This window comes from Trichosurus vulpecula, chromosome 6 (genome assembly GCF_011100635.1).
Source record: "Trichosurus vulpecula isolate mTriVul1 chromosome 6, mTriVul1.pri, whole genome shotgun sequence".
NCBI lineage: Eukaryota > Metazoa > Chordata > Mammalia > Diprotodontia > Phalangeridae > Trichosurus > Trichosurus vulpecula.
The window spans coordinates 225,794,732-225,820,537 of NC_050578.1; the positions used below are offsets into that span (position 1 = coordinate 225,794,732).

The 25,806-nt window shown below is 46.5% G+C and overlaps 3 protein-coding genes and 2 non-coding genes across 10 annotated transcripts in view; 3 read left to right on the forward strand and 2 right to left on the reverse strand.

The window, feature by feature from the left end:
• Positions 1-5,604, reverse strand: part of TRIM66 (tripartite motif containing 66) — a 123,596-nt gene extending 117,992 nt beyond the window's left edge. The window contains exons 1-2 of the mRNA XM_036762697.1: positions 5,235-5,604; positions 1,038-1,185 (exon numbers count right to left, since the gene is read on the reverse strand). The gene's annotated coding sequence lies outside the window, so the exon portion shown is untranslated. The remainder of the gene's footprint in view (positions 1-1,037; positions 1,186-5,234) is intronic.
• Positions 5,605-5,965: 361 nt separating this feature from the next.
• RPL27A (ribosomal protein L27a) lies at positions 5,966-8,151 on the forward strand. Its single transcript, XM_036762700.1, has 5 exons — positions 5,966-6,051; positions 6,321-6,384; positions 6,469-6,544; positions 7,346-7,520; positions 7,963-8,151. The coding sequence occupies exons 1-5, from the start codon at positions 6,049-6,051 to the stop codon at positions 8,089-8,091; spliced, it is 447 nt and encodes a 148-aa protein (XP_036618595.1). The 5' UTR covers positions 5,966-6,048; the 3' UTR covers positions 8,092-8,151.
• On the forward strand, positions 6,854-6,984 carry LOC118855576. The gene has a single exon (XR_005010751.1). It is a non-coding gene; the product is annotated as a small nucleolar RNA SNORA3/SNORA45 family (small nucleolar RNA).
• Positions 7,695-7,826, forward strand: LOC118855575. The gene has a single exon (XR_005010750.1). It is a non-coding gene; the product is annotated as a small nucleolar RNA SNORA3/SNORA45 family (small nucleolar RNA).
• An 8,831-nt stretch (positions 8,152-16,982) lies between the features above and the next one.
• DENND2B (DENN domain containing 2B) overlaps positions 16,983-25,806 on the reverse strand; it is a 207,127-nt gene continuing 198,303 nt past the window's right edge. For all 6 annotated transcript variants that reach the window (XM_036764023.1, XM_036764020.1, XM_036764024.1 and 3 more), the window contains 6 exons: positions 24,524-24,701; positions 24,195-24,236; positions 22,353-22,464; positions 20,539-20,778; positions 18,560-18,646; positions 16,983-17,791 (listed from right to left, as the gene is read on the reverse strand). In XM_036764023.1, the coding sequence (XP_036619918.1) occupies positions 17,757-17,791; positions 18,560-18,646; positions 20,539-20,778; positions 22,353-22,464; positions 24,195-24,236; positions 24,524-24,701 (694 nt within the window). In that variant the 3' untranslated portion in view covers positions 16,983-17,756. The remainder of the gene's footprint in view (positions 17,792-18,559; positions 18,647-20,538; positions 20,779-22,352; positions 22,465-24,194; positions 24,237-24,523; positions 24,702-25,806) is intronic.

Sequence of the window (25,806 nt, forward strand, 5' to 3'; positions counted from 1 at the left end):
GAGTGCAAAATATAATCTTCCCTTGGATAATTTCTCTTCTAAAGCCTTGTTGAAAGATTTGAAAAAGCAGAATTATACATAATGAGCTATTGCCATAGAGTCCTCAGAACAAGGTTCCTGTGTGCCCTCAATGCTGTAGAAGCACTCTTGAGGGATAAAGAGGTTTGTTTTCCTAATGCTATCAACTTGAGCCCCCATCTGATGTATTTCCCCAGTATCATTTAACTGGTTGTAACAGCAATGTTACTTGTTGCTGCTGTGGAGGTATAAGACCAATGATAGCAGCACACAGGAGGGCTAGCACAGGTTTTTTGATCTGCTTTTTCTAAAGGAAAGCAACTTCAAAGGGGTCAACAATATTACTTTAATTGAACATATATATCACTCACTTAGTTCAGGGGAAAAGTCAGCACCTGAACTTAATTACAAGCAGAATTTAGAAACAGAGAAATAAAGACCAACAGACAGGGCTTCTAACTGTCTGAGAAATTAGCACAGATCAACAGACATATCTACCTGTCTGACCAACATCTGAGAGAGAAGCACTAATGTCTGAGTTTTCAAAGCCAGGGGGCTCCTTAACAGCTACCTAGAGTCTCATCTGGCCAAATCACACAAACATTCTTCCAATGAGTGAGCCCCAAAGCAAAATGCTAACCTCAGAGTATATATACACGTTTTAGAGCCAGAGGGCATGTGACCTAGTACCCAATTAGAAATTAGCAAAAGGTGTGGGCCTTCCTACAAAACAAGCCTCCCCTAATCAAGCTTCTCGTAGTGGGCTCCCCATGAGACCTTTTAATGGGTTGGGAAGATCTTGAATCACATTAGGAGCTGTTACAAAGAAATGTTTACTAAAAAGATACAGCAAGAACCAAATTACAAAAAGTCTCTCCTGAATGGGGCATGCTCTCTTCTCTATACCTCAGTCCCTGGAGAGAGTGGGCTCAAGCTTAAAGTGATAATTACAAATATTCTTACTAGCACTGGGTTCATTTCCAAGTGTAGCGTAGCCTGATCTATTGATCAGTCATTACCTTAATTACAGGATACCGCTGTTGGGCCAATCCACTTCAGGCTGGAGTGAGCAGGTCACACTGCAGAGATGGTTTTTCATTGGTTTCAATTATCAGCAAAGGCAGCTACATACACTCCAGCTCCTAGACCTCTGGTGGCTCTTTCAACCTTTCGAAAACCATAAGATCATAGGCTAGTCAATTTTGTCTCCCCGATTCATTCTTCCAAGAGTAGGAAAGAATGGAAGTCACAGAGACAGACAAAGAGTAACACCATGCCTTCATGGGGACTGGCAAGAGAGGGTCTGAAACCTCTTCCCAGCCAAGCAGTCTAGCACAGTTTGTCCTTCTCACTCAAAAGCCTCCAAGAAGAGACAATGAGTGAGTTTCTCTATTGCAAATTCTAGCTCAGCAACCAGTGAAGAGGCTTTTTTTCACCACATAGCAGACAGAAAATAATCACAGAATCAGGGGCCCATCCTTTATGTGTCATATACATTTACAGAAGCAGATTCACCAAACCACCACATCAGGGTTGGCCTGTGCATGCCCTGAAGCCCCGACCCCCATCAGCCAGTGCCCTATTACTTATGGACATCTTAGTCACCTCTCACCTAAACAAAATGCCAGTACTGCTGCTAGTTACCACACAGCTTTCTTTCAGTTAACAAATATTCACTGAACATGTGTTTATTATGGGCAGAAGACTGGGGGTATACAAAGAAGTATAAGATAGTCCCAGTTCTAATAATTCTAGAATCTTACAGTTTAATTGGAGAGAAGAAACATAAACATGAACATAGACAGATATACTAAAGTCACAGATATTCCCCATTTTAAAATGAAAATACTTTAGTAATTATTTTAATGAATCTGTGATCTTATCAATATAAGTATTCCCTCCAACAATACAGATCAAAATGCCTCCATGGCTCTGCCTATCCTCTGAGATTCTTGTCCATGTTTTCTGGTAAATCTGTGCAGGGAGAATGGCTTGGTCACCATGAAGGCATGGTGCTATTCTTTATGTCTCTGTTGACTTTCATTCTTTCCCACTCTTAGGTGAATGAACTTAGGAGACAAATCCTGTGGTTTAACATGAAAAGTAGCAAAGACAAGAGATGTCACAAGGCATGTAAGTATAAAATGAAAGATTAAGAGAATAACTGCTATAAGACCAGAAGGAAAGAGTACTATGGGTTAGGGTGGTCTGGAAAGACTTCCTGAAGAAGTAGAATGTGAGCTGGGTCTTGAAGAATGGAGACTTTGGGTAAGTGGGGAGGACACAGGAGAATATTCTAGGCTAGAAGATGAAATTAAGCAAAGAATACAGAAATAATGAGTATGACTTGCGATCTAACATTCTAGTGCTCTGCCTTCCTCATAAGAATTACACAGAGCAATGGAAAAGAAAGTGCTTTCAAACAGATGAAATGTAAAAATGAATCACTAGCAACATCAAACAGTGGATAGGTAGTTGATAGTGTATTGATAGGGGAGGGGGGGAGGGGGGGAGAGAGGGAGAGAGAGAGAGAGAGAGAGTGAGGGAGAGAGAGAGAGAGAGAGAGTGTGAGGGAGAGAGAGAGAGAGAGAGGGAGGGAGGGAGAGAGAGAGAGCGAGCACACACGAGAGAGTTAAGGAAGACCTGGATATTCAGGTCTCATCTGATAGGGTCAGTCACACAGGCTGTGTGACCCTAGGCAACTCCTTTAACCTCTCAGTACCACCCCACCTCCACCCCAGGCAACTCTAAATTGGACAGCAGTTGTAGATCCACATTAATGGGAAAATCTCCTTTCTGGGAGCTCCCTATATAAAAGAAAATAACAGATCTGGTCCAAAAGAAAAAAACCACTAGGGGCCAATCTGGCCCTCAGTCTCCTCATCTGTGACATATGAATAATAATTATATGCACACTCCGCCTCCAAGGGTTATTATAAGGAAAGCATTTTTGAAAACTTTAAAGTGCTAAAGAAATGTGAATTGTTGTTAACATATGCTGAGAATATTGGCCTTTGAAGTCAAGTGATGGTGCTGGAGGTCAATCTGTCACCTATTTAGCAAAGGAACAGGATGATTTCTCATGGAACATTAATGACTATTTGCAATAAATGTATGAAGAATGTGCAAAGTCAATCTGTATTAATGATACATTCATCAGAAAAACACTGATGTCTGACCCTCCAATTTGTCCACAATAAGCATTTCTTTGGAAGCTCCAAATGGATCCCTATTTTTCTACAGAAAGTGACCTTTCGGTCATGAGGCAGCATACACACAGTACAATGGAAAGAGCCTTCACTGGATGTGGACTTGTCAAAGCTTAGCTCTGACACAAGCTGGGATCCTGGGCAAATCCATCCTTTTGAACTTGTCCATAAAACAGGGATATTATCTGTAGCACCTGCCTTACAGACTTGAAAAGAGAAAATAATACATATAATCCCAAATTGTTATATACTAGTTATTATCTTCGAGACAAGGATAATGTTTGTGCTACCTAAGTCACAACTTTGAAGGAAGGGCTTTGGTAAACCTTAAGTAACCAGGAATGTAGCATGAGTTTGTTTCCAATAACAAAATGTCAGCTCCTGGAGAGCAGATACTTCTTTTTCTTTGTCTTTGTACTCTGGTGCCTAGCATAGATCCTAGGATATAATAGGATCCAGAGACTAGAACTTTCATTGGCATAAGGAATTTGAAAATAAGGAAAACCCTTTGAAGAAATGCAGGCTGGCACCTTCCTGGAAGTTTTATAATCTTAGAAAGTTGCCTAGAGCAAAAGAGCGTGGGTGATTTGCCCAAGGTCACACAGCCAGTATGTGTCAAAAGGAGGACTTGGCCCCAAACTGCCCCGTCTATGCAAGGCAAACTTTCTATCCACTCCCCCAGTAGGCAGCTAATAAATGCTTGTTGACTGACTGAGTTCAAGCCTTGAGTCTGGTGCTGACAAGCTGGGTAAAACTGCAAAAATCATTCAAACAATTTGTGCTTCAGTTTCCTCTTGTAAAATGGGAATAATACATTATCTACTGTCACAGGGTCATTGCGAGAAAAGCGATTTGTGAACCCTAACACACTACGTCCAAGTCAGTATTTATCAACTATGAAGTAATGAGACTAGTCATTTAAGTGTTGGTGTTGTTCAAAGCAGTCACCGTAAGAAGTACAAACTCCCGTGATGACGCCATCGCTCACCTTTCTGGACTCCTCTTCGAAAAGGCTTCAGAAGCAAGTCCAGACCATCCCTTGCCACCCCCCAAATCATTCCCATTGCTTTACTACATTTTATTTTGGACCCAAAGTCGTTTTGTTCCACTTGCTCACTTACCTTATTCACTATATGTGCCCTTGAATGACTTTTTTCCCTCTTTCTAAAAACATTTTTTTTGGAGGGGGGCGGGGACGGTAGGGCAATTGGAGTTAAGTGATTTGCCCAAGGTTGCAAGGCTAGTAATTGCGTCTAGCGTCTGAGGTCAAATTTGAACTCAAGCGCTCCTGACTCCAGGGCCGGTGCTCGCTCACTCACTGCGCCACCTAGCTGCCCCCAAAAACATTCTTAGGAGGAAGATTTAGAACCACTGCTGGCATTCCCGAAGTGTAGACAGAAATGGTGCAAACGCTGACAGCAGGGCAGAGTGATGCAAAGAGCAGTGCATTTGGAGTCAAGAGAACTGAGGTTCAAACTCCAATTCTGCTGTTTTACTATCTGGTGGCCCAAGGGATGCCGCACTGGCTCTGGAGTCAGGTCAGATTTGGGTTTGAATTCGGCCTCGGACACCGACTAGCTGTGTGAGCCTGGACAAGTCATTTAACCTCTGTTTTCCCCATCTGCAAAATGAGGGTAATAATCACACCTTCCTCCTAGGGTTGTTGTAAGAATAAAACGAGATACTAAATTGTAACGTTTTTAGCGCAATGCCTGACACATAGTAACATAAAAGGCACCTGAAAGGCCACTTAATTTCTTCTTCACTCTGTTAATTCACCTGGAAAAAGGGAAAATAGACTGGATGATCTCCAAAGTCCCTTCCATATCTAAATCTATGGTTCTATCTTCTTCCTAACAAGACTACTCCGAGGGGGACAATATTAAGAGTAAGTGTTGACTTTAAAATAATAGTAAAATAATCATTTCACCCCTGATCTCTCCACCACTTATGCAGGATTATAGTAACAGCTAATATAGCACTTTGTTTGCAAAGCACTTTACTTACTTTGCTAGAGCCTGGCTCGCCCGCCATAATATTAATTCCCATTTTAGAAGCGAGGGAATTAAGGCAGAGGGCGCTTAAGCGGGTGTGTCAATGTCCGCACCGCAGTATCGGGGTGGGCTTTACGTTACAGCTCGAGATGGCTCAGGAAGGCGGGCTCGCATTTTCAGGTAAGCGTCCTAGGACCATGGATCTCAAGCTCGGAAAGACCTGGGGCTTTCTTTAGTCCAAGCCCCTCATTTTGCAGAAGAGGAAACTGAGGCCCAGAAGGCGATGGCGTTAGCCCAGAGTCACGAGGGGTCGAGGCTCAGACTCCACCTCCTGCTCCACGACTGGGCAGAGGCGCCTTAGGAAGCCCCTCCCCCAGCTCGGAGTAACGAGGGAGGTCAGCGGGGGTGGGGAGCGAGGGGCAGACGCTTCAACCAGCTTTTATTAAGGGCCTAGGGCGGGGCAGCAAAAACGAAGACGAGGCCGGGCCCTCCCGAGGCTGCCATTCCGGGGCGGGGTCACCAAGGGAGGCGCACGGCTAGCCTCGGCTCTCCCGGCCCTAGAGGGGAGGTCTCGGCACCTCTTCCCCCTCAGCTCCGCCCCGCTCCGCCTCGGGCAGCTGGGGAGGAGGCGCAAGGGAAGCAACCTCAGACTCAGAGGTACCTCTCTTAGACCAGCCCCCTCCTCAGGCCGCATGCGCCGAAGCGTCCCCTCCCTTCGTTCCGTCCCCTGGGAGCGGAAGTGACGTATGCGCTGACTTCCCTCCTCTTTGCTCTTCTCGCGACACTTGCGGCGCAGCTTCCTTTTCTCTTTTGCGGCGGCCTCCAGCATGGTAGGTGACTGTGGCGGGGTCCCCGGGCCCGGGGCGGCCTAGCCCGGCCAGCCCGGGGCGCCTCGCGGGCGGGGTGGCAGGGAGCCCTGGTTCTTCCTTCTTTTTCCCTATCCCTCTCCTCGTGGAATCCCTGGGGCAGGGGCCGGGAGTGGCCACGCGGCCTGGGCGTGAGGCCAGGCCGCAGCCATGGGCTCATGGGGCCGGACGGGTAGGGGTCCCTGCTGGCGACCCCTTCCGCGCCCCGACGCCCCGACTCTTAACCCCCGCAGCCTTCCCGACTAAGGAAGACGCGGAAGCTCCGCGGGCACGTCAGCCACGGCCACGGGCGCATCGGTGAGTGACGGCCGGCGGGGAGGGCCACGCGGCGGGAGGGGGGCCCGGGCCTGCGGTCTGTAACTGAGGACTCTCTGCCTGCAGGCAAGCACCGGAAGCACCCCGGAGGCCGCGGGAATGCAGGAGGGCTGCACCATCACCGGATCAACTTCGACAAATAGTAAAGTGCTTGTTTTTGCCTCCCCTGGCTGGGTCGTGGTGCCGAAGCAGGGCTCCCCCCTTCCCCCAACCCCCGGCGGCTAAACGGTGGCTAAGCCGACCCCCGCCTTAACTGCGTTATGTTTCCATCTTTCCACACTTTACAGAGCGCCTACTGTGTTGGGGAGAGAAGGGAAATAGTATCCCAAAAAAGAGTTAATTAAGATTAACGTTTAGTATAGTACATTAGAGCGTCTCAGGCCCAATTTGTGGACCTTAAGCCTTTGTGAGATCTGGGGAAGCCTTGCTTCCTTAAGGTAGATCTGGTGAAACCGAGACTTAGAGTCACATCTAGGCATTGCCGGTTGTCGTGGTGTGCTAAAGTACTCGAAAAGTAACCACTAACTCTATTCACTGGCTGGTCATCTCATGATCCATTCAGTCACCGGGTTAGGAATATCTATAAACAAACTTTAAAACCCCTACTACACAGAGGTCTTGTTTAAGATGAACAGCGCTGCTTAGTGATTTGCCATGGGTCTCACAGCTAGTAAAAGTCTGGACCTGGATTGAAAAACTTAAAACTTCCTGTCTCTAGGCCCAGCCCCTCTGGGGTGAATGATAACTTTTCATTGAGGAAATGGCATTTGCCGTTGTAGACTTAAATTTAAAATAATTGTGATCCTGGCCTAGATATTGTTCACTAGTAAAATCTATTAGGTTCTGAAGTGCTTCATATAAAATGAGGCTGTCCTTTCTGGACAGACTTTGGCAATTAGGAACAGGCAGCTAACACCAAGTGATACTGGCTTCTTTTCATCAGTCATCCAGGTTACTTTGGGAAAGTGGGTATGAGGCATTACCACTTGAAGAAGAACCAGAGCTACTGCCCAACTGTCAACCTTGATAAGCTGTGGACGCTAGTCAGTGAGCAGACCAGGATTAATGCTGCCAAAAACAAGGAGGGGCTTGCCCCTATCATTGATGTTGTACGGTCGGTAAGTGAGCTAAACTTTCATGTTGCCCACCTGTATCCATCCTCGGCTTCAGTTTTTAAGCTGGAAAGGGAACCCTGAAGCAGGAGATAAGAGAAACATTTCCTTTAGCCATCCAGTATAACCTCAGTGATGGGCGATTTCTCCTTTTTACCAACAAGCAGTCCTTTGTCTTTGACCGAGACTAGAGTCACATCCTGACAATAACTGTTGTCTCGGTGTGCTAGAGTCCTCGGAGAAAATCTTCTGACCTTTATTCACTGGCCTTGGCATCTGGTGCCACAGTCAGTCACCAGGTCAGTTACATTGTTTTTGGTTTACTTGAAAGATTAGTGAGAGTGACAAAATGGACCCACTTTTGGGTACCAGTAAATGTTGTTTTGATTGTGACTGGACTACATAAGAAAATGGTTCTTATTTAAGCTTTTTCCCTTCAACTTTCTAGGGCTATTACAAAGTTCTAGGAAAAGGGAAACTCCCCAAGCAGCCAGTCATCGTGAAGGCAAAGTTCTTCAGCAGAAGAGCAGAGGAAAAAATCAAGGGTGTTGGTGGAGCCTGTGTCCTTGTGGCATAAAAATCTAATGTTATCAAATAAAACAAATTCTTTATTAAAAACATCCTGTGTTTAGCCGTATTAAGGTGCTCGAATTTGAATGTATGTGGGTTGGGAAATCATAAATTACTCCTGTTGATCATTATCATTCACTGTCACAAAGGTGACTACAAAGTTTCCAGACATGGGTACTCACTTAAGGGAGATTTCTAGTTAGCCTTATGTTTACATTATATGAATGTGGAATGGTTTTTGAGTAAAACACAACAGATGAGACCTAACCATTTAATCTAAACTACCCCCCCACCCCCAGGTCTTTTATATAGTTAACTTTGGTCCCTCAGTTTGTATCTGCAATGTTTGAATCCACATAGGCTGAACCTTGAATTGGGTTCAATCAATAGCCATTTATTAAGTGCATTATGCGCCTAAATACCAGAGACAGAAAGACCACAGCATGGTTATTATCTGCCCATAATCAAATGTTTAACAAGATTGCATGTTATTATCAGAGGTTATTCTGTGTCTTCCCATACACATGATATCCAGGGTGAATGATTAGTATTTCCTCAGACCTGAAGTGGGTAGTGGAATGTTTTTTTGAGGTCCTCTTCCTATCAGTAGGAATGTATTAAACCACTACTAAGTGACCACCACTGGAGATGCAAACAAAAAGCAAAGGTGGTCATTCCCTGCCCTCAAACTTACTTTCCAGTGGAGGAAGCATGAGCAGAAATATATGGAAAACATCTGAAGTAGCTACAAGGTAACCTTGGGAAAGGGGTATTCTGCAGACAGCTGAAGTCATGCAAGGGGCAGCCAGTGCAATAGTGGGGCTGGACCCTGAGTAAGTAAGTGGAGGGTGTAGGAAAGCAGTAAAGAAGGCAGGGGCCCAGCTATGATGGATGAGTCCAATCCCACAATGGTTGATCTAGATAATCCGGGAGTCACTGGTATTTGCTGGGGGGGGGGGGGGGGGACAGTTGCTTGGATAAACTTGCTGTTTTATGAAATGATGCTGAGTGAAGTGAGCAGAGCCAGAACACTACACAGTAACAGCAACATTGTGCAATGATCAGCTATAAATGACTTCAGCTTTTCTCAGCAATACAGTGATCCCAAGATAATTCCTAAAGACACCTGATGGAAAATGCCGTCCACACATAACTGATGGAGTCAGTCAGAATGCAGATCTAAGCATACTTTTTTTTTTTTCATTTTGGGGGGAGGGGGGCAGTTCTTTCATTTTTCCCTATTCTAATTTTTCATTCACAACATGACTAATGTGGAAATGTTTAACAAGATTACATATGCATAAAAAACTTGCTCTTTAGAACAGTTAACTTTGCAACAACATGAAGAATGAGCTAGAGTCAGGAGATACTGTCCAGGAGTCAAGTCTTAAGTTTGAGGTGATGGAGCATCTGAAATAAGGTGGAGAGTGGTAACTGTAGGAATGCTGAAGGGGTGGGATGGCCAGAGGAGCTGGGGAGATAATGGCTACTGATTGGATAAGTAGAGTCCAGGGGAGCAAAGGATGACAGAAGGTTGCAAATAAAACTGCATAGGTTTAGGACAAAGATAATGAATTCTGTTTTGGACTTGGGTTTGTGATGCCTATGAGGCATCCAGTTTTAATAAGGCAATTTGGAATGTGGGAACTGGGATTCAGGAGAGTGGGAGATCAACCTGGAAGTTATCTGCATAGAGAATGGTAATACCTAGCATCTATTAAGGTTTATTAAGTACTTTACAGTTAGTTCCTTTAATTTCACAACAACCTCAGGTGAGGAAACAACTAAGTGACTTGGTTGGGGCCAGGGCTGGTTAAGTGTGATGCATTAATTGAACTTGGGTCTTCCTGATTCCAGATTTTCTGTACCACCTGAGCTACCACAAATGCATCCAAGCGGTCAGCAACACTCAGTGGTATCAGATAATGTGGAGAGGAGTGAAAAAAGGCCGTTAGATTTCTGGGCCTATGTCCTAATTCAGGGCTGTCCAGCCTTAGGTTTTTAATGAAACAAAAGACTACATTTTGATTTGCCATTTTAGTAGCTCGCCTTCATTTACTAAAGCATTTATGTAAGTTTCTATGCTCATAAGCAGGCTGCATAAATCACACAGCTCTGTCCTAATTGATAACTTTGGGGAGAAGTGTCAGTTCTGTAATAAGGTCAGAAGCCAGATTGAGAAGGTTTGGAAAGCAAGTGGAGGCACCATTGGTTTCTGATGCTTGGGTGGTTTAATAGGGAAGGAGGCACATATAGCTCAAGTTAGCAGGCACAGTAAGATCTAGTGAGTTTTAGAGGGCTAAAGAATATTTGGGCATCATATGAGGACAAAGGGAAGCAGACACCTGTAATTAACAAGATTATAGGTAGGTACAGGAGGTTCTCCTAGGCAAAGAAAACGGTCATCATGTGGGAGTAAAGGAGATAATGGGGGTGATTTACATGGGAGGTGATAAAAAGAGAGGAAGCTGTAGTTGAATGGCTTTCATTTTTTAAGTTACTAGCTGAGATGGTAGGGGGAAGACAGTGCTATGGAGAGGCTTAAGAAAACTTAGTCTATCTAGAAAAACTTGAAACATCTGTCCATAATCAAAGCTTTCAGCCCCACTAATAGTACACACATACAAAGCCATCAGATAAAAGTATTTCTTGATTAGTCAACAAGCATTTATCAGGTGCCAGGTACTGTGCTAAATGACAGAAATATAAAAACAACCATCCCTCCCCTCAAGATGCTTGTATTATAATACGAAAGACCTGCATCATTACGTGCATACAAAATACATCAGGCAGCAGCTGGGGGGACCAGAAAAATTGTCAGGTCACCATTAGAAACTTTATTTCTCCCGGCAGCTGATTTTCTCTGAATCTCTGGGAAAAGACAGCCAACAGAATGTCAAATACTACAAAGTATGAGGTCTGGAAAAGGCCATCAGATGTAGCAAGTGGAGGTCGTTGGTGACAACTGAGGAAATAATTTCAGTAATGCTGGAAGCCATATTGCAGGAGATGAAAGCAAGAGTGGGTAGTGATAATTCAGTCACTGGGTAAAGCCAGCTTCCATACGTTTGGCAGTAAAATGTCTAAGTGGTAAAGCTAACATATTTCCAAATATCTGCTCCGTTGTCCACACTACTATACCACCCTGCTCCTCCAAAGGAACAAGCGGACCAAGTCCTCCTTCCTACAAGACCAGCATTATCATTATCAGTATAAGAAAGAATGGTGGAGCTGTGAGCTTCATTGGTGAGGAGAATCTACACCGATGTTACATATGGCAGTTCTCAAACTTGGTCTCAAGACCCCTGACACTCTTAAAAATAGTTGAGGAAGCCCTTGGACTTCGTAAGCACTTTCTTTGCAGACACGGGAGCAGCATGGGGCAGCTGAGGAGTCCCGGTCTGTCTGCAAACAGGGGCGCCGTCCCTCCAGCGCAGCGAGCGCAAACGCGGCTCACAGTTCATCGCCCGCATCACGGGTGTTCGTTGTGGAGCCAAAGCGCTTAGCCCGGGATCCACGGAATTTTGTTTTGACGGCGATTCCGGCACAAAGGTTTGCTTGGTCCGCCTGCGGCTTTCGTTCCGTGCATTTAAATGCTGGGTTCTGCACGGGGCGTGCACCGAGGGGTCTGGAAGGCCTGCCAGTCATTCGGTACCACCGATGGGAAAGCCGCGCTCCCGTGGGATCGCGGAAAGATGCTGGGCGGACGTCACGCCCACTCTACCACACAACGACATTGACGCGGGGAAGACACTGCGGTGAGAGATGAATTCCAGAGTTCAGATCGCGATCCAGGGGGCTGCGCGGCCCCACCCCCGCGGAATTCGTGCACGAAGTTATCGCGAGAACAGCGGAACCACTTCCGGAAGGCTATTTCCGCTAGGAAGTTCTCATCCTGGCCCCTCCCAGAGCAAACATGGAGGCCTCCTCCCGGAGCGGAAACGGAAGTGGAGTTGAGTGCACCTCCCTCCATTTTCCAAGCCGGCCCATCCTTCCCTCCTTGCACGGCAGTGTAGGTGGGGTGCATCCTGTAAGAGGAGCCGACCGGCTCCCGGGGCTGCAGCCATCCAGTTCCGGGAGGAGCGGACGCCGCCGACTCTGCTCGAAGGCTCAGCCCCGCCCCTCTGAGCCTTTTCTGTAGGGCGTGACCGGAAGGCCAAACCACTGCGTTTGCCCCCGAGTGCGCCCGCCTGAGACGTCATCGCACCCCTCCCCACCCCTCGGGCGAGCTAGAGAAACTGAAGGGTGGAGAGGCCGGGCATAATGAGAGCCAGGAAGACCTGGGTTAAAATCCTACCCCCTCCCTCCATCACCCGGGTGGTGCTGGGCAAGTCATTTGCTCTCGGTTTGCTTCAGTTTCCTCGTCGGAAGAATAATAGCCTCTACCTCCCAGGGTGGTTGGGAGGATAAAGTGTGACGTCTGTAAAGCTCTTTGCAAACCTCAAACATAAATGCCGCTTTATTTCATCATCGTTGCATCACCTCCCAGTGCCCCTCCCTCCACCCACCACGGATGCTGAAATGCAATGAAATCAGGTATGCTCCAAAAAACTGCCTACTATGTGCCAGGCTCTGTGCAGTTACAGTCCCCCTTCCCCCTCCACAGATGCTGAAATGCAATAAAATCAGGCATGCTCCAAAAAAAGTACCCACTGTGTCAAGCCCTGTAGTATTACGGTAGCCCCCTCACTGATGCTGAAATGCATTGAAATCAGGCCTGCTCTCCAAAAAAGTGCCTACTATGTGCCAAGCCCAGTGCCATTAAAAAAAGACTTAAGACAATCCCTGCCCTCAAGGAGCTTACCATCTAACAGGCCCCTAACCCTCGGCACCTCCTGACCGGGCATTGGATGGCTGCCCTCCGTGCCTGGCATTTTCTCCTTCATCAGCTAAAACCTCAGCTTCTGCCACAAGCCCAATGCCCCTCAATGCCAGTACCTTCCCTCTGTGATTATCTCGGCACCTCAATACCCAGGTACTCGATAAATATGTCTATTGGATTGGATGATGGAATTATCTCCAGGTTAACTTCTTTTTACCTTGTTTGTACATAGTCGTTTGCCTGTTGTCTCTCTCATTAGATTGTGAGCTCCTTGAGGGCAGGACTGTTTTTTGTCTCTGTATCTTTGAGGCACAGCGCCTGGCACATAGTGAGCACTTAATAAACGCTTCTTGACAGCTTGCAAAAACCTGGGCTCTTTTATAAAAGGAGTCTGGAGGCTGGAGAGATGGCCCTGCTCCCCGTCCCGACTCAAGAAACAACAGCTGATACTGGCAAACCATCTTATAACCTTCAAGGCGCTTTTCTCATAGTGCGCATAAAAGATACATCTACACCACACCGTAGTCCATTAAGTGGGCAATAGTATTATGTCTAAAAAAAATGGACATACCTTAATTTTAAAAACATTGCTAAAAAAAATGATGACCGTCATCTGAGCCTTCAGCGAGTTTCAGTCTTTGCTGGTGGAGGGTTTGGCCTCGATGCTGATGGCTGCTGACTGGTCAGGTTGCTGAAGTCTGGGTTGGCTGTGGCAATTTCTTAAAATAAGACGGTAATGACAATTCCCTCATAGGTTGACTCTTCCTTTCACTAGAACACTTAGAAGCCACTGTAGGATTATGATTAATTGGCCTAATTTCAGTATTGGGTCTCTGGGAAGAGGGAAGCCTGAGGAGAGGGAGAGAGATGGTAACAGCCAGTCTGTGGAGATGTCAGAAGACGTACAACATTTATCAATTAAGTTCACCATCTAATACAGACGAAGTTTGTGGTGCCCCAAAATAATTACTCACATGATCACCTTAACAGATACAAATATAACAATGGAAAAGTTTGAAATATTGTGAGAATTACCAAAATGTACCACAGAGACACGATGTGAGCACATGCTGTTGGGACAATGGTGTCGATAGACTTACTTGAGTCAGGGTTGCCACGAGCCTTCAATTTGTGAAACAAGCAGTATCTGTGAAGCCCAATAAAGGGAGGTATGCCTGTATTCAAGGAATCAAGAAGTGAAGGAGGCCTTAGAATACTTCTAGTCCAACTCTTTTATTTTAAGATGAAAGAAAAGTGTGGCCCAAAGAGGAAAGGACAGTACTCTGATTTGCCCAGCCCCACCCCCTCTTCCAGCTTCCTTCTGTGTATTCTTTGATTAGATTATAAGCTCCAGGGCAGGGACTGTCTTTTTATTATTTGTATCCCCAATGTTTAGCACTATGTCTGGCACACAGTAGGCACACTTTATAAATATTTATTGACTATGAGTATGACTCTAAAGTTTCATTATCCACTCTCCCTTCTTTGCAAATGAGAGCCTGTCCATGTTGTACATTCATAATAACACATCTTGGGGCAGCTAGGTGGCGCAGTGAGTAGAGCTGCGGCCCTGGAGTCAGGAGGACCTGAGTTCAAATGTGACCTCAGACACTTGACACATGTACTAGCTGTGTGACCTTGGGCAAGTCACTTAATCCCAATTGCCCTGCCTTCCCCCCTTTAAAAAATAAGACTACAATAATAAAACACAACTTACCTATTATCAGGCTATATAAAGACAAGGCAGCATTTTATCTTTTTGGAAACTTTTTTTTTTTAAATAGACACACACACACCAAATGGTAGAATACGTCACTGTGACTGCAGGGGAGGGGAGTGCAGATGCAAGTTCAGGACAGAAAGAATTATGATCCAGGACCACGTATCACAAATTAATGTTCACACCAGAGGGTCAGAAATTGGGGAATGCCAGCAAAACTACAACTCAAGGGGGACACAAGTATGCGTGGATGTCCTGGGCTTTGTAACAAGCTGGCAGCTCAAGTCACCAGCGTCTTGTCCTCCAAGGAGCTGCCCACGTTTCACCCCACACATGGTATGGGCTTTGGAGCAATTCTGAGACCTGGGTCCTACCTGTCCAGCTATCACGTGAAATTTCAAGGAATAAGGTTTAGCAGAAACCAAACAATTTGCCCTTGTCTCTGACATCCTTCCCACTGAAGGCCTGACAGAAGGGATGGTGTATTCATCAGACACATTGAAGAAATCTTCCCAGTCCTCTTCACCCTTTTGAAAGAACAAGCACAAGCCAGCTGTGGTGAAACAGCCCTCTAACGCCCTGCTGCCTGAGAGGCTGAGACTGGTGGATCCCTTGAGCTCTGGAGTTTGAAGCTGAAATGGACTACGGCAGTTTGGACATTAGCATTAAGTTAGGGATGAATGTGGTGAGCCTGTGGGTGCAGAGGGGCCACCGTGAGACCTGGAAATGAAGCAAGTTAATGCTGATCAGAGTGGGAACTTGCTGTGAGCCACTGGGCTTCCAGCCTGGGCAAGAGAGGGAGACTCAGTCTTAAAAAATATATATTTTAAATGAACCAAGTACAAAATCCTTAGTGAACAAGAGCAGCAGGGTTCCCAGAGATCAAAGGTATTATTGATCTAGACTACATCAGGAACATGAAACTATTCAGCTCCTTTATCAGCAGGTAATAGGTGTGTTCCCAGTTGAGGTGTGGTGGTGGGAGAGGGGAGGGGGAGGGAAGGAAAGTTCTGTCTTTAAGGGCAGGCAGGAGACAAGCCACGGAGGGTGAATGGGGACACAATTTGCTTCACTGTCACAGGGGCAATACAAGTGAGAATGCTGAGCTAATTGAACCACTAGACTGCAAAATCCGCTTTCCAGACTGCTTGGTAATGGTAGGATTCATCAGCATCTGCAGCTATGCCCCATTGGGTTTTTCAGTCTTGAATTCCTCACTCCAACCTGTAACCATTCCTTTGACACGACTGATGGTCCCTGGGGAGATAAGCCTGGATGAGGAGGGAGCTAGGGTGGGTGCAAAGCCTCAAAAGACTTATGTATTTACCTGTGGCCCTCCACCCTACACACTCTCTGCCTGCCACCATGTGGTAGCTACTCACCTCTGCCACCCTTAGGAGAACTTAAGACATTACGATGACTAGTTTCTCACAGCCCTTCAGGGCCTGCTGGTCCTGAGATTCCTCTGTAAGATGCTCCTTCATTTTCTTAAGACATCTTCCATAAACTCCACCATACAGAGACATCAGAATATAAAGGGAAGCCCCAGGTTGGGCTCCTAGAGTAGAAACCTCTTCAGTTCCCCATCCCCACAAATTAAACCCCTAGCTCCTCTCAGGCATGCCAGACCTCCTTCGCTGCCACCCCCCCTCCACCCCCGTTCTCCTTGGTAGTGAACACCCTGAATAACCATGTAGGGAGACTGTTTTCTGGGAGAAAATGTCTTCATCTTCGCTGCAGAAAAACTCTCCACTTTGCTCTATGAGGCAGGTAGCACCTCCAAACCACAGGTAGGTTGGAGACTGCGCAGGCCTCAATGGACCCAAGGGACTCAAGTTATGGGTTGAAAGGGTTGTAAAACTTTGAGCAGTCCAACAATGAAAGTGGCCGCCTTTTGAGACCTCGAGCTTCTCATCATAGGCTGTTTAAAGACGGGCCTGATAAGCACCTCTCAGGGATGCTCAGAAGGGATTCCTGTATATAATCGGAGGGTGGGCTGGGTAACTTCCAAGGTCCTTTCCAAGACTATTCCAGGATTCTAAATGAGCAATTCTTCAAGGAAAAAGAGCTCTAGAGGTCACATCTCTTTCTGTCACTACACCTCTGCCACCCCAAAATAGATTATTTCCTTCTTAAAGAACTCTAGGTAAAGGTACCATTGAAGTATGTCAAAGACTTACTGTCTGTTCTTGATGGGGAAGCTCAGTGTAAAGGTTTGGAGGCTGACCTATTAATGGGAAGTTGGATTCTGTTTGCCTGTTGGTATTCATTTCCTTGGGTGGCACCAAAGCCCCAGCCCCTGGCAGTGCAGCAGCTCCCATCAGGGAGGCCAAGGAACAACACACAAAGCCTCAGACCCAGACAACTGTACATCATTTATTGGGCACACCCGTACACTATGGAGAATGGACGTGCTGTACCAAATTGCCACTGCTGCTGGCTGCAGGAAAGGGCAAACGGGGGGCCAGCTGGCATCAGCAGTCATAATGCGGAGAGGTGAGGGGCTCCCGACAGCTCACTGATCATCCCTTGGAATGGAGGAAGGCTGGGGACGTGGGTGTGAGCGTCTAGGAGCCAAGTACCTTACTGCAAATGTGGCCGGCTGGCCTCGGTATTTCCAAATGAGATAGAAAGAAAACTAGAGAAAAATAGAAACTCTGTAAGATAAAAACCAGTCCTCTTGCACCAATGAAATGGCTTCCCTGCTCTCCAGGGCCCCAGGCATCCAAGTCGCTCTGCCGCAGCTCTGGGCCGAGGGACAGACTCCTCTGCGGGAAAGGTCAGTGGTTTGGCTGAGACAGTCAGTTGCACGTAAGTGGCCAATCGTTGGCACCAAGCAAAACTTGATACATGCTATGGCATGGTCCTCCCGGGAATATACAAATATTTAACACTGTTCTTGCTCGTTACAAAACCAGTTCCAAAAGCTTGCAATAGATTATTTACAAACACGCATCCTGGGACATCCTGGGCGCAGATGGGGCTTGGCAGCTGTGGTCAGCAGGGGGGTAGGAGGCAGGAACTCTGTGCCAGCAGCGGGGGAGGGAGACCCCAACTTCACTGCCCCTGGCTCTGCAGACACTGGGCTCTCTGCTCAATCTGATAAATAGTCTCCTGGAGGTGAGGGGGTTTAATTCTTCTTGTGAAGGAACTTCATTTTGTTGCCTATGGATCAAAGAGAGAAGAGAAGCCCCCAGATGCTCATAGGAATGGGTCAACAACACCTCTCCGTTAAAAACTTTTCTCCTTGCCAGCTGCTTCTCCATCGCTCTCCAGCCAGGAGGAGGGACAAAGTTATAAATATCAAAGACCCATCCTCCTAGCTAGCCGCAAGAGCGCCAGGCCCAGAGTTCTTGTCCCAGGTCTCCCAATGAGTAACTAGGTGGGCTTTGAAGAGATACCCTTCTCTCAGCTTGAGAGGGTTGGAACTGATTCTGTCAAAGGGCTTTTTAGCAATGCTCTTCTATGATTTAATTATTCTGCTCAGTGAATCAACACCACATCTCTTTAAAGAGGATGGAGGCAAATTTGGGAAGGGCCAGCACATCTGAATTGGCCCACTCAGGAACTGTCCCTTCCCCAGGCCCTGTCCTGTCCTGGAAATAAGAATGTTCTATATTGAGTGTGTCTCAATCAAGAAACTCTCACTCCCTTGAGAAAAAAGATCATAGCCTGACCTCTGCAGGATGCTTAGCCCAAGGACTGAGGTTGCCCTTTTTCCTGCAGCCGCCTCCCACAAAAGACAGCATCTCCCCACCGGGAAGTCATGATAGGATGCCAATATTCCTCAATGATTTGTGCCCCGGAATTGCCTCTCTTTGTCTGGGCTCACCTCCATGTGCCACACCCCGCCCCCACCCTGCCCTGGCCCAGGATCTACCGTGTCAGCACAAGGCCGACCCCAGGCTGGTTTTCACACAAGTAGCCACTCACCCAGGCCTCGAAGAAATTTATTCATCCCACTCTGCTCTGTGTCAGGGAGTTCCTCTAAATACTGCTCCACTCGCTGCTCAAACAGGCCTGGGAAGAGGAAGGGGAGGGACAGCCATCACCGGAGGGAACCGGATGAACTGAGGCAACGTTGTTACGCAGTCCCCCAATAAAGCGGACTCCCGATTCTTGGCTCTAATGTTACAGGACCACCCTAGGAGAACATTAGGCAGCAGGGAAGAAGGGGCCGGGGTGGGGGGGCGGGCAGGGGGAAGGCACTGGAATCTGAAACGAGGGTCTGGCTACATCCTTGTCACCCTGCAAGCGAGGCACTGCCCGAGTCACTCAGAGGCCCAAAGGACCGTGAAAGTAACAAGGAAGACAACAAATATGACAACAACCACAAAAATGAGGGCAAAAAGCGCTTAGCACAGTGCTGGCACATTGTAAGCGCTGTAGAAATGTTAGCTACGACTTATAGAACGGACTTTAAAAATAGCATCTCAAGTGATCCTCACAACAGCCCTGGTGCTATTATCACCCCCATTTTACAGATGTGGAAACTGAGGCAGGCGGGGGTTAAGTGACTTGCCTAGGGTCACACAACTGGTACGCATCTGAGGCAGGATTTGAACTCATATCTTCCTGACTCTTTCATAACCCTGATGTCAAATAATAAAAAATAGCTAGCATCTATAAAGCATTTTGGGGGCAGCTAGGTGGCACCATAGAGCACAGGGCCTGGAGTCGGGAAGACTCCTCTTTGTGAGTTCAAATCTCACCTCAGACACTCACTAGCTGTGTGACCCTGGGCAAGTCACTTAACCCCGTTGGCCTCAGTTTCCTCATCTGTAAAATGAGATGGAGAAGTAAATGCCAAATCACTCCAGTATCTCTGTGAAGAAAACCCCAAAGTAACAACAGAATACTTTAAGGTCTGCCAAGCACCTGATGTGGGTGAAAATCAAAGGAGGTCACACGTGTAAAATGCCATGTAAACGTTCGCCACAATCTCATTTGGTCTTTTTTGTGACAACCCTCTCGAGGAAGGTCCTCCAAGTTGTTATTATCACCACTTGACAGACGTGGAAACTGAGGCTCAGAGAGATTATCTATAGCATGTATGACTGGAAAAAGAAGCGTGCCAGGCACACGGCACAAGAGAGATGGGCAGGGCAAGGGGCTACCATGGTCTCCACCAAAGATCTGAGGAACTACTGGGAAGCCTGAGCACCTGGGGAGGCTGGAGCCAGGGCCTTAGCCAGGGCTGTGAACATGGTAGGGTGCAGTTCATATTTGCTCAAGGAACCCCAGAATAGCTCAATTTTCTCACGGAACTGAGGCCCATTCAATTTAACAAACACTTATCAAAGTGTCCACCATCTTCAAAGCCCTGCGCTAGGCACCAGGGATACAAAGATATACACAGCACAAATCCTGCCCTTAAGGAATTTATAATGGAATCATGAAATATCCATGTTTAGAAGGAGCGTTAGACACCATCACCCACTGACAACACATCCCTAGGTGCACTCCAGCATTGGGGAACTCGCAACTTTCTGAAGCAATCTGCTCCATTTTGTTTGCATGCTTTTCCTTATATGGAGCCTGAGGCTGAGTCTCTGCACCCACCCACTGTCCCTAGTCCTGCTATGGGGCAAGTAGAACAAGTCTGAAGAAAGGGTGACCAGCCATGGCTATCCCCTTTCTACTACATTCATCCTCAGCTTCCCAGTACAAAGAGGGAAGAAGCTGTTGCGGTCACCATTCTGAGCTATGTACAGGTAGAAATTCTACCCGATGAGAATGCCTTGGGGATGGGGGACCCATTTAGGGAAGGAACTGGAAATCAGGTGCAAGGCCCTTCTTGGGCTTCATCCAATTCTTGACACCCTGGAAGCTTCCACAACACTAGCTCTGGTGAAGGCATCAACAAAAGGAACCTCAGGAGGCAGCCCCAGCCCCATCCTCCCCCTTCTTACCCTTGGCCCGACACTTCCTCAGCTCTCTGTCCTGGATGAAGCCAGCGAACATCTGGGACTCCATGAAGACCTCCAGGAAGCGGCGGATGCTCTTAGAGGCCACAGATTTCCGGAAAGCCTCCCGCTGGAAGGCTCTTTCCCCCTTCTCATTTTGAGTTAGGAACAGAGAGTAGTGCCCGATGGTCTCCACAAAAAAACGAATGAACACCTCAGATACCAGCCCATTGAGGGTATTACACTCTAGGAGGGACAGAGAAAAAAAAAAGGAAAGAGGTAATTGTTGGAGGGGTTTTGGGAAGACACGCCTTGTTGGTGGAGCTGGGACCTGGTCTGACCATTCTGGAAGGTAATGCCCCAAAAGTCACGAAACTATACATCACACTGGACCCAGCAATACCACAGAGCTAGGTATGTATCCCAAAGGGGCCAAAGATGGAGAGAACCAACCCGTAAGTGCAAAAAAGTATCTGTAGAAGAACTTTTTGTCATAAAAAAGTGGGTGCCCATTAAATAGGGAATTGCTGGAAAAAGTATGATATAGGAATATAAAAGGAATGCTAAGAAATAGAAAAGAATTTAGAGAAATCTGGGAAGACTTGTATGAACTAATGCAAAATGGAGTGAGCAAATCCACTTAGACACTATAATAATGTAAGGAAAATAACTGATAAGCCACAATAAAGACTTGAGAAATCCAGTCGATGTGATGAACAATCATTAAGTCCAACAGACCAATTGGAGGAGCGTGCTTCCCACATCCTGGCAGAGAGCCACTGGATGACAGGCCCGGTAGGAATGAATCACCCATGTTCAAGCACTAGCAATGTGACAATTTACTTTGCCGGATTATACTTATTTATTACAAGGAAGGGAGAGAGAGAAAAGAGAGAGAGAGAGAAAGAGAGAGAGAGAGAGAGCGGGAGGGAGGGAGGAAGGAAGGAAGGAAGGAAGGAAGGAAGGAAGGAAGGAAGGAAGGACGGCAGGAAACAAAGAGAAAGAAAGAAGGAAGAAATAGAAGAAAAGAAAGAAAGAAAACAGAAAGAAAAGAATGTCAATGAAACATCAAAAAATATGGAAAAGAAGGAAGGAAATATTTATAATGAGGGACAAGAACAAACCAAGCAATGTTGGTTTTATCACATCTAATACATAGTTTAAAAAATGTTTTCCATACTAGAAACTCAGATTCACATACAGAATCCCTTTTTATATCTTTGTGTATTGAAATGTCCTGGTTCCTCAAGTTCATGATTTAAAAAATAAAATAAAGCTATTTTAAGGAAGGGAAGGGGAAACATTTAAGCCAAAGCTGGGTCCTGACCCCCTGGTCAGTAGAGACCCTCCGTGGTCATGTGTGTATTCCCCCTCCCCACCAAGGAGGCCCTGGGCAGGACACAAACAGTTCTGCAGGTCAATGAGCACCAAATGAAAAGGCCAGTAGGCCTCTCCTCACTCACATGATCTGAGAGATTTAAATGAATGCAAAGCCGAATATTTAAGTAAGCTTCCCTGTAAGTGACCTCAATGGGGACCTAGGCAGAGGTGTAATCTGGGAAGATTCTCCAGGATGGCTTACATTTCTAGACATCCTCTGAGAAATTACCATGATTCCCCCTTCTCCCCTGAGAAACTGAGGGCATCTGGGCTTGGGATATTACAGTCTGAAGGGAAGGACCTGGGAAGAAGGTCTTTCCCCTTGTTCTTCCATCAGACAGACTAGGCTTGGTCCAAAACAGGCCATGGATAGTAATTATTAAGGCTAAAGGGCCTTTCTCTACCCCTCAGCTATTCCCTAGCCCCGACCCCCTTCTTACCATCATCAGAGTCACTATCGGAATCCTGGGAGATTAATTCATTCTTTCGCTCCAGAGCCTGCTCCAGAGCCGCCTGTAACTTCCTAGGCAATAGGGTGTCCTCATCGTCCATCTGCAAGAATGAAGTAAGAAAAGACTGCTAAACTCTGTGGCCAGAACATGGTGCTAGATCCCTCCCAGACAGGTGAGGACCCATCCTGACTCTTCACTCTCCAACTCTGGCTTCAGAGAACCAGAAGGTAGATTCATATGGGATCTTAGACCTATCTTACTGATGAAGAAATCTGGATTCCAAGAGTTTAAATGATATGACCAAGGTCATCAAGTTAACAAGTGGTGGAGGAAGGGCTAGAACCTGGGGTCTTGTGGCTCCCTGTCCAGAAGACCACTGAGCTGCCTCTCTTCCTCAGAGGATGCCTGCTAGAGAAGGAAGGGGACTTTTAAGAGGCTTCTTTCCGCTGCCAATAATGGAACCCCACAACACCGAGAATTAAAAAGTGTAAACCCAAATCTAATCTGACTCTTGTTTGTGAGGTGGCGAATTGCTGATATGATGGATAGGACCAGAGTTCCTAAACCTTGGATTAACTGTGAATGTCGATTGGTTTTCCATCTGAATTCTGGGTAGCTAAGGGGTGAACTGCTAGGCCTAGAGTCAGGAGGACTTTAATTTAAATCTGGCCTCAGATACTTACTAGCTGTGTGACCCTGGGCAAGTCACTTAACTCTGTTTGCCTCAGTTTCCTCATCTGTAAAGTGAGCTGAACAAGAATATGGCAAACCACTCCAGTATCTTTGCCAAGAAAACCCCAAATGGGGCCATGAAGTGTTGGACACAACTAATTCACTAAATAATAATGAACTGAATTATAATATAATTGGGTTCCTTTGTAATCCTATGTATTTTACTTCATGCTTTTAAAAACATTGTTCTGAACTGTGCCCAAAGGGCTATAAAAATGTGCATACCCTTTGACCCAGCAATACCACTTCTAGGGCTGTATCCCAAAGACATCATACAAATGGGAAAAGGACCCACATGTGCAATAATATTTATAGCAGCTCTTTTTGTGGTGGCCAAGAATTGGAAATCGAGGAGATGCCCACCGATTGGGGAATGGTTGAACAAGTTGTGGTATATGAATGTAATGGAATGGTTCTGTGCTATAAGAAATGATGAGCAAGCAGACATCAGAAAAACCTGGAAAGACTTATATGAACTGAGGTTGAGTGAGAGGAGCAGAACCAGGAGAACATTGTACACAGTAACAGCTACAATTGTGAGATGACTAACTTTGATGGATTCGGCTCTCCTTAGCAATGCAAGGTTCTAAGATAACTCCAAAAGGCTCATGATGGAAAATGCTATCCACATCCAGAGAAAGAATTATGGAGTCTGAATGCAGATTGAAGCAAACTATTTGCTCTCTCTCTGTTTTGTTTTGTTTCTTCTTTCTTGTGATTCATTCCATTGGTTATAATTCCTCTTTGCAACGTGACTAATGTGAAAATATGTTTAATGTGAATGTATATGTAGAAGCCTATATCAGAATGCATGCTGTCTTGGGGAGAGGGAGGAGAGAGAGGAGGAGAAAATTTAAAACTCAAAAGTTGCGTGGAATTGAATGTTGTAAACTAAATATAAATTAATTTAAAAAAAACCATTGTTCTGAGAAGAGGTTCAGAGGCTTCATAAGACTGTCACCCAAAGGGTCCAGGACACAAAAAAGGTGAAGAAGCTCTATGTTAAGGGAAGCCCTGAAGGCTGGTCCAAGCCGGTAACCCAACAGCTGGTGGGAGGGTAGATGCCACCATCCATGAGCTAGCTCACACCTTGCTTACCTGTCGGATGAACCGATCAGATCCCAGATTCACCATCAGGGCCTAAGGAAAAAAGAGAATTCTAGGGTAATGTAAGGTTCTCACCAAGCCATCTTCCTGGCACCATGCACATCCCGGAGCTTAGTAACCTACAGAGTGAGTTTGGGGTACCAACCCCAGGCCAGAGATGCCACTCCAGAAGAAGTAGGTAGAGGGACCAAGAGCAGAAATAAGGACAGCAGACAAGGTCAAACCCAAGAAGATCAGCTGCCCTCCCCTTCCCTTTCCCCTCCTTCCTTGCCCTCCCCCTTCCTTTCCCCAACCCTCCTTCCCCAACCATTAGGACCCACCTCCTCCACAGGCAGCTCCTTCAGTTTGGGGAGGGAACTGGAGAGCAGACCAACCAGAAAAGGGGTGGGGCAACAGACAATGTCGATCATGGAGGCTGGGAGGACAGGGATGAAGGTGTGCTGCCAGGAGAAGGGGTAGAGCAGGGCGACCACTGCATGGGAACAGCTGGACAAGGTGCTAGAGAGAAGGAGAAAGATAGAGCACCTAAGCCTGGGGAAGATGTTGGGCGTGAGAAAGGCAAAACACCAGCCCCAACCTGGGGGAAAGGGACATAAATACTGAGCCTCCTGAGAGCCTAGGGTCTTCAAAAGATGCCCCAAAAAAACTATTACAGGAAGGCCAGCTAGGGTAAGGTAAGGCCTCCCCATCAATTAGCATCCCCAAGAAGACCCAAAGCTGAATCACACCCAACACTTTTTCTATAACAGACAGGAGCATGTTAGTGAGCACACACATGTGTACATGCACCAGTGCTCCAAAGACGCCCAGCCCAGAACAAGGGTATGGAATAATAAGGGAAGGAGTGTGCAAAGTCAAATCTGCAAGTGTAACAAATGTATATATAGCATTTCAGAACTTCTTGGCTTTTCTGACTTCTGGTTCTCCTGCTACCTGAGTGATCCTACTCTGTCTTCTTCAAAGGTTCATCATCCTCCATCTTCCCTTAAGTGTGGGCAAATATCCTTTCTCTTCTCTCCCTGGTGTTCTTTCCCTTGGCAATCTCAAAACCCCTCCCCACAATGGCTTTTTTTAATCACAAAAAACGATGGAAATTCTCATTGTATGCTTTGCGCATGTGGCTGAGATGAACAAATATGAGTGTAGGTGAACATAGACTGAGTGTGTGCCCTGATGGTGTGTGAAAAAAGTCCATGATTCACTGGCTCCAAGCAGGTTGGAGCTGGAAAAGACCACAGACATCATTCCAATCCAAACCTTTCATTTTTAAAGAGGAAACAAGATCAGAGAGGGGAAGAGAATGTTTCCCCATATTGCTGACACTCTGGAGTTGACTTTGCCTAGGTACAAGTTCCAACAGGGCCCCACCCCATATAGAGGCTTGTCTTCAGGGCCTCCAGGAGGTGACTCCACCCACTGTCACCTCCTTGCCCGGGCAGGTCTGGGATAATGAAGCCCTTTATCAAACCTGGCTGGCCCCACTTTCTATCCCTATATACCCCTGAGCACTGCCCCCATGTCTGCTATAACATGAGCCTTGCCTGGTAACTCCTATCTACAGATTCTGAAGACCCTTCTCCTGGAACAGACAGCTGTGGGGATG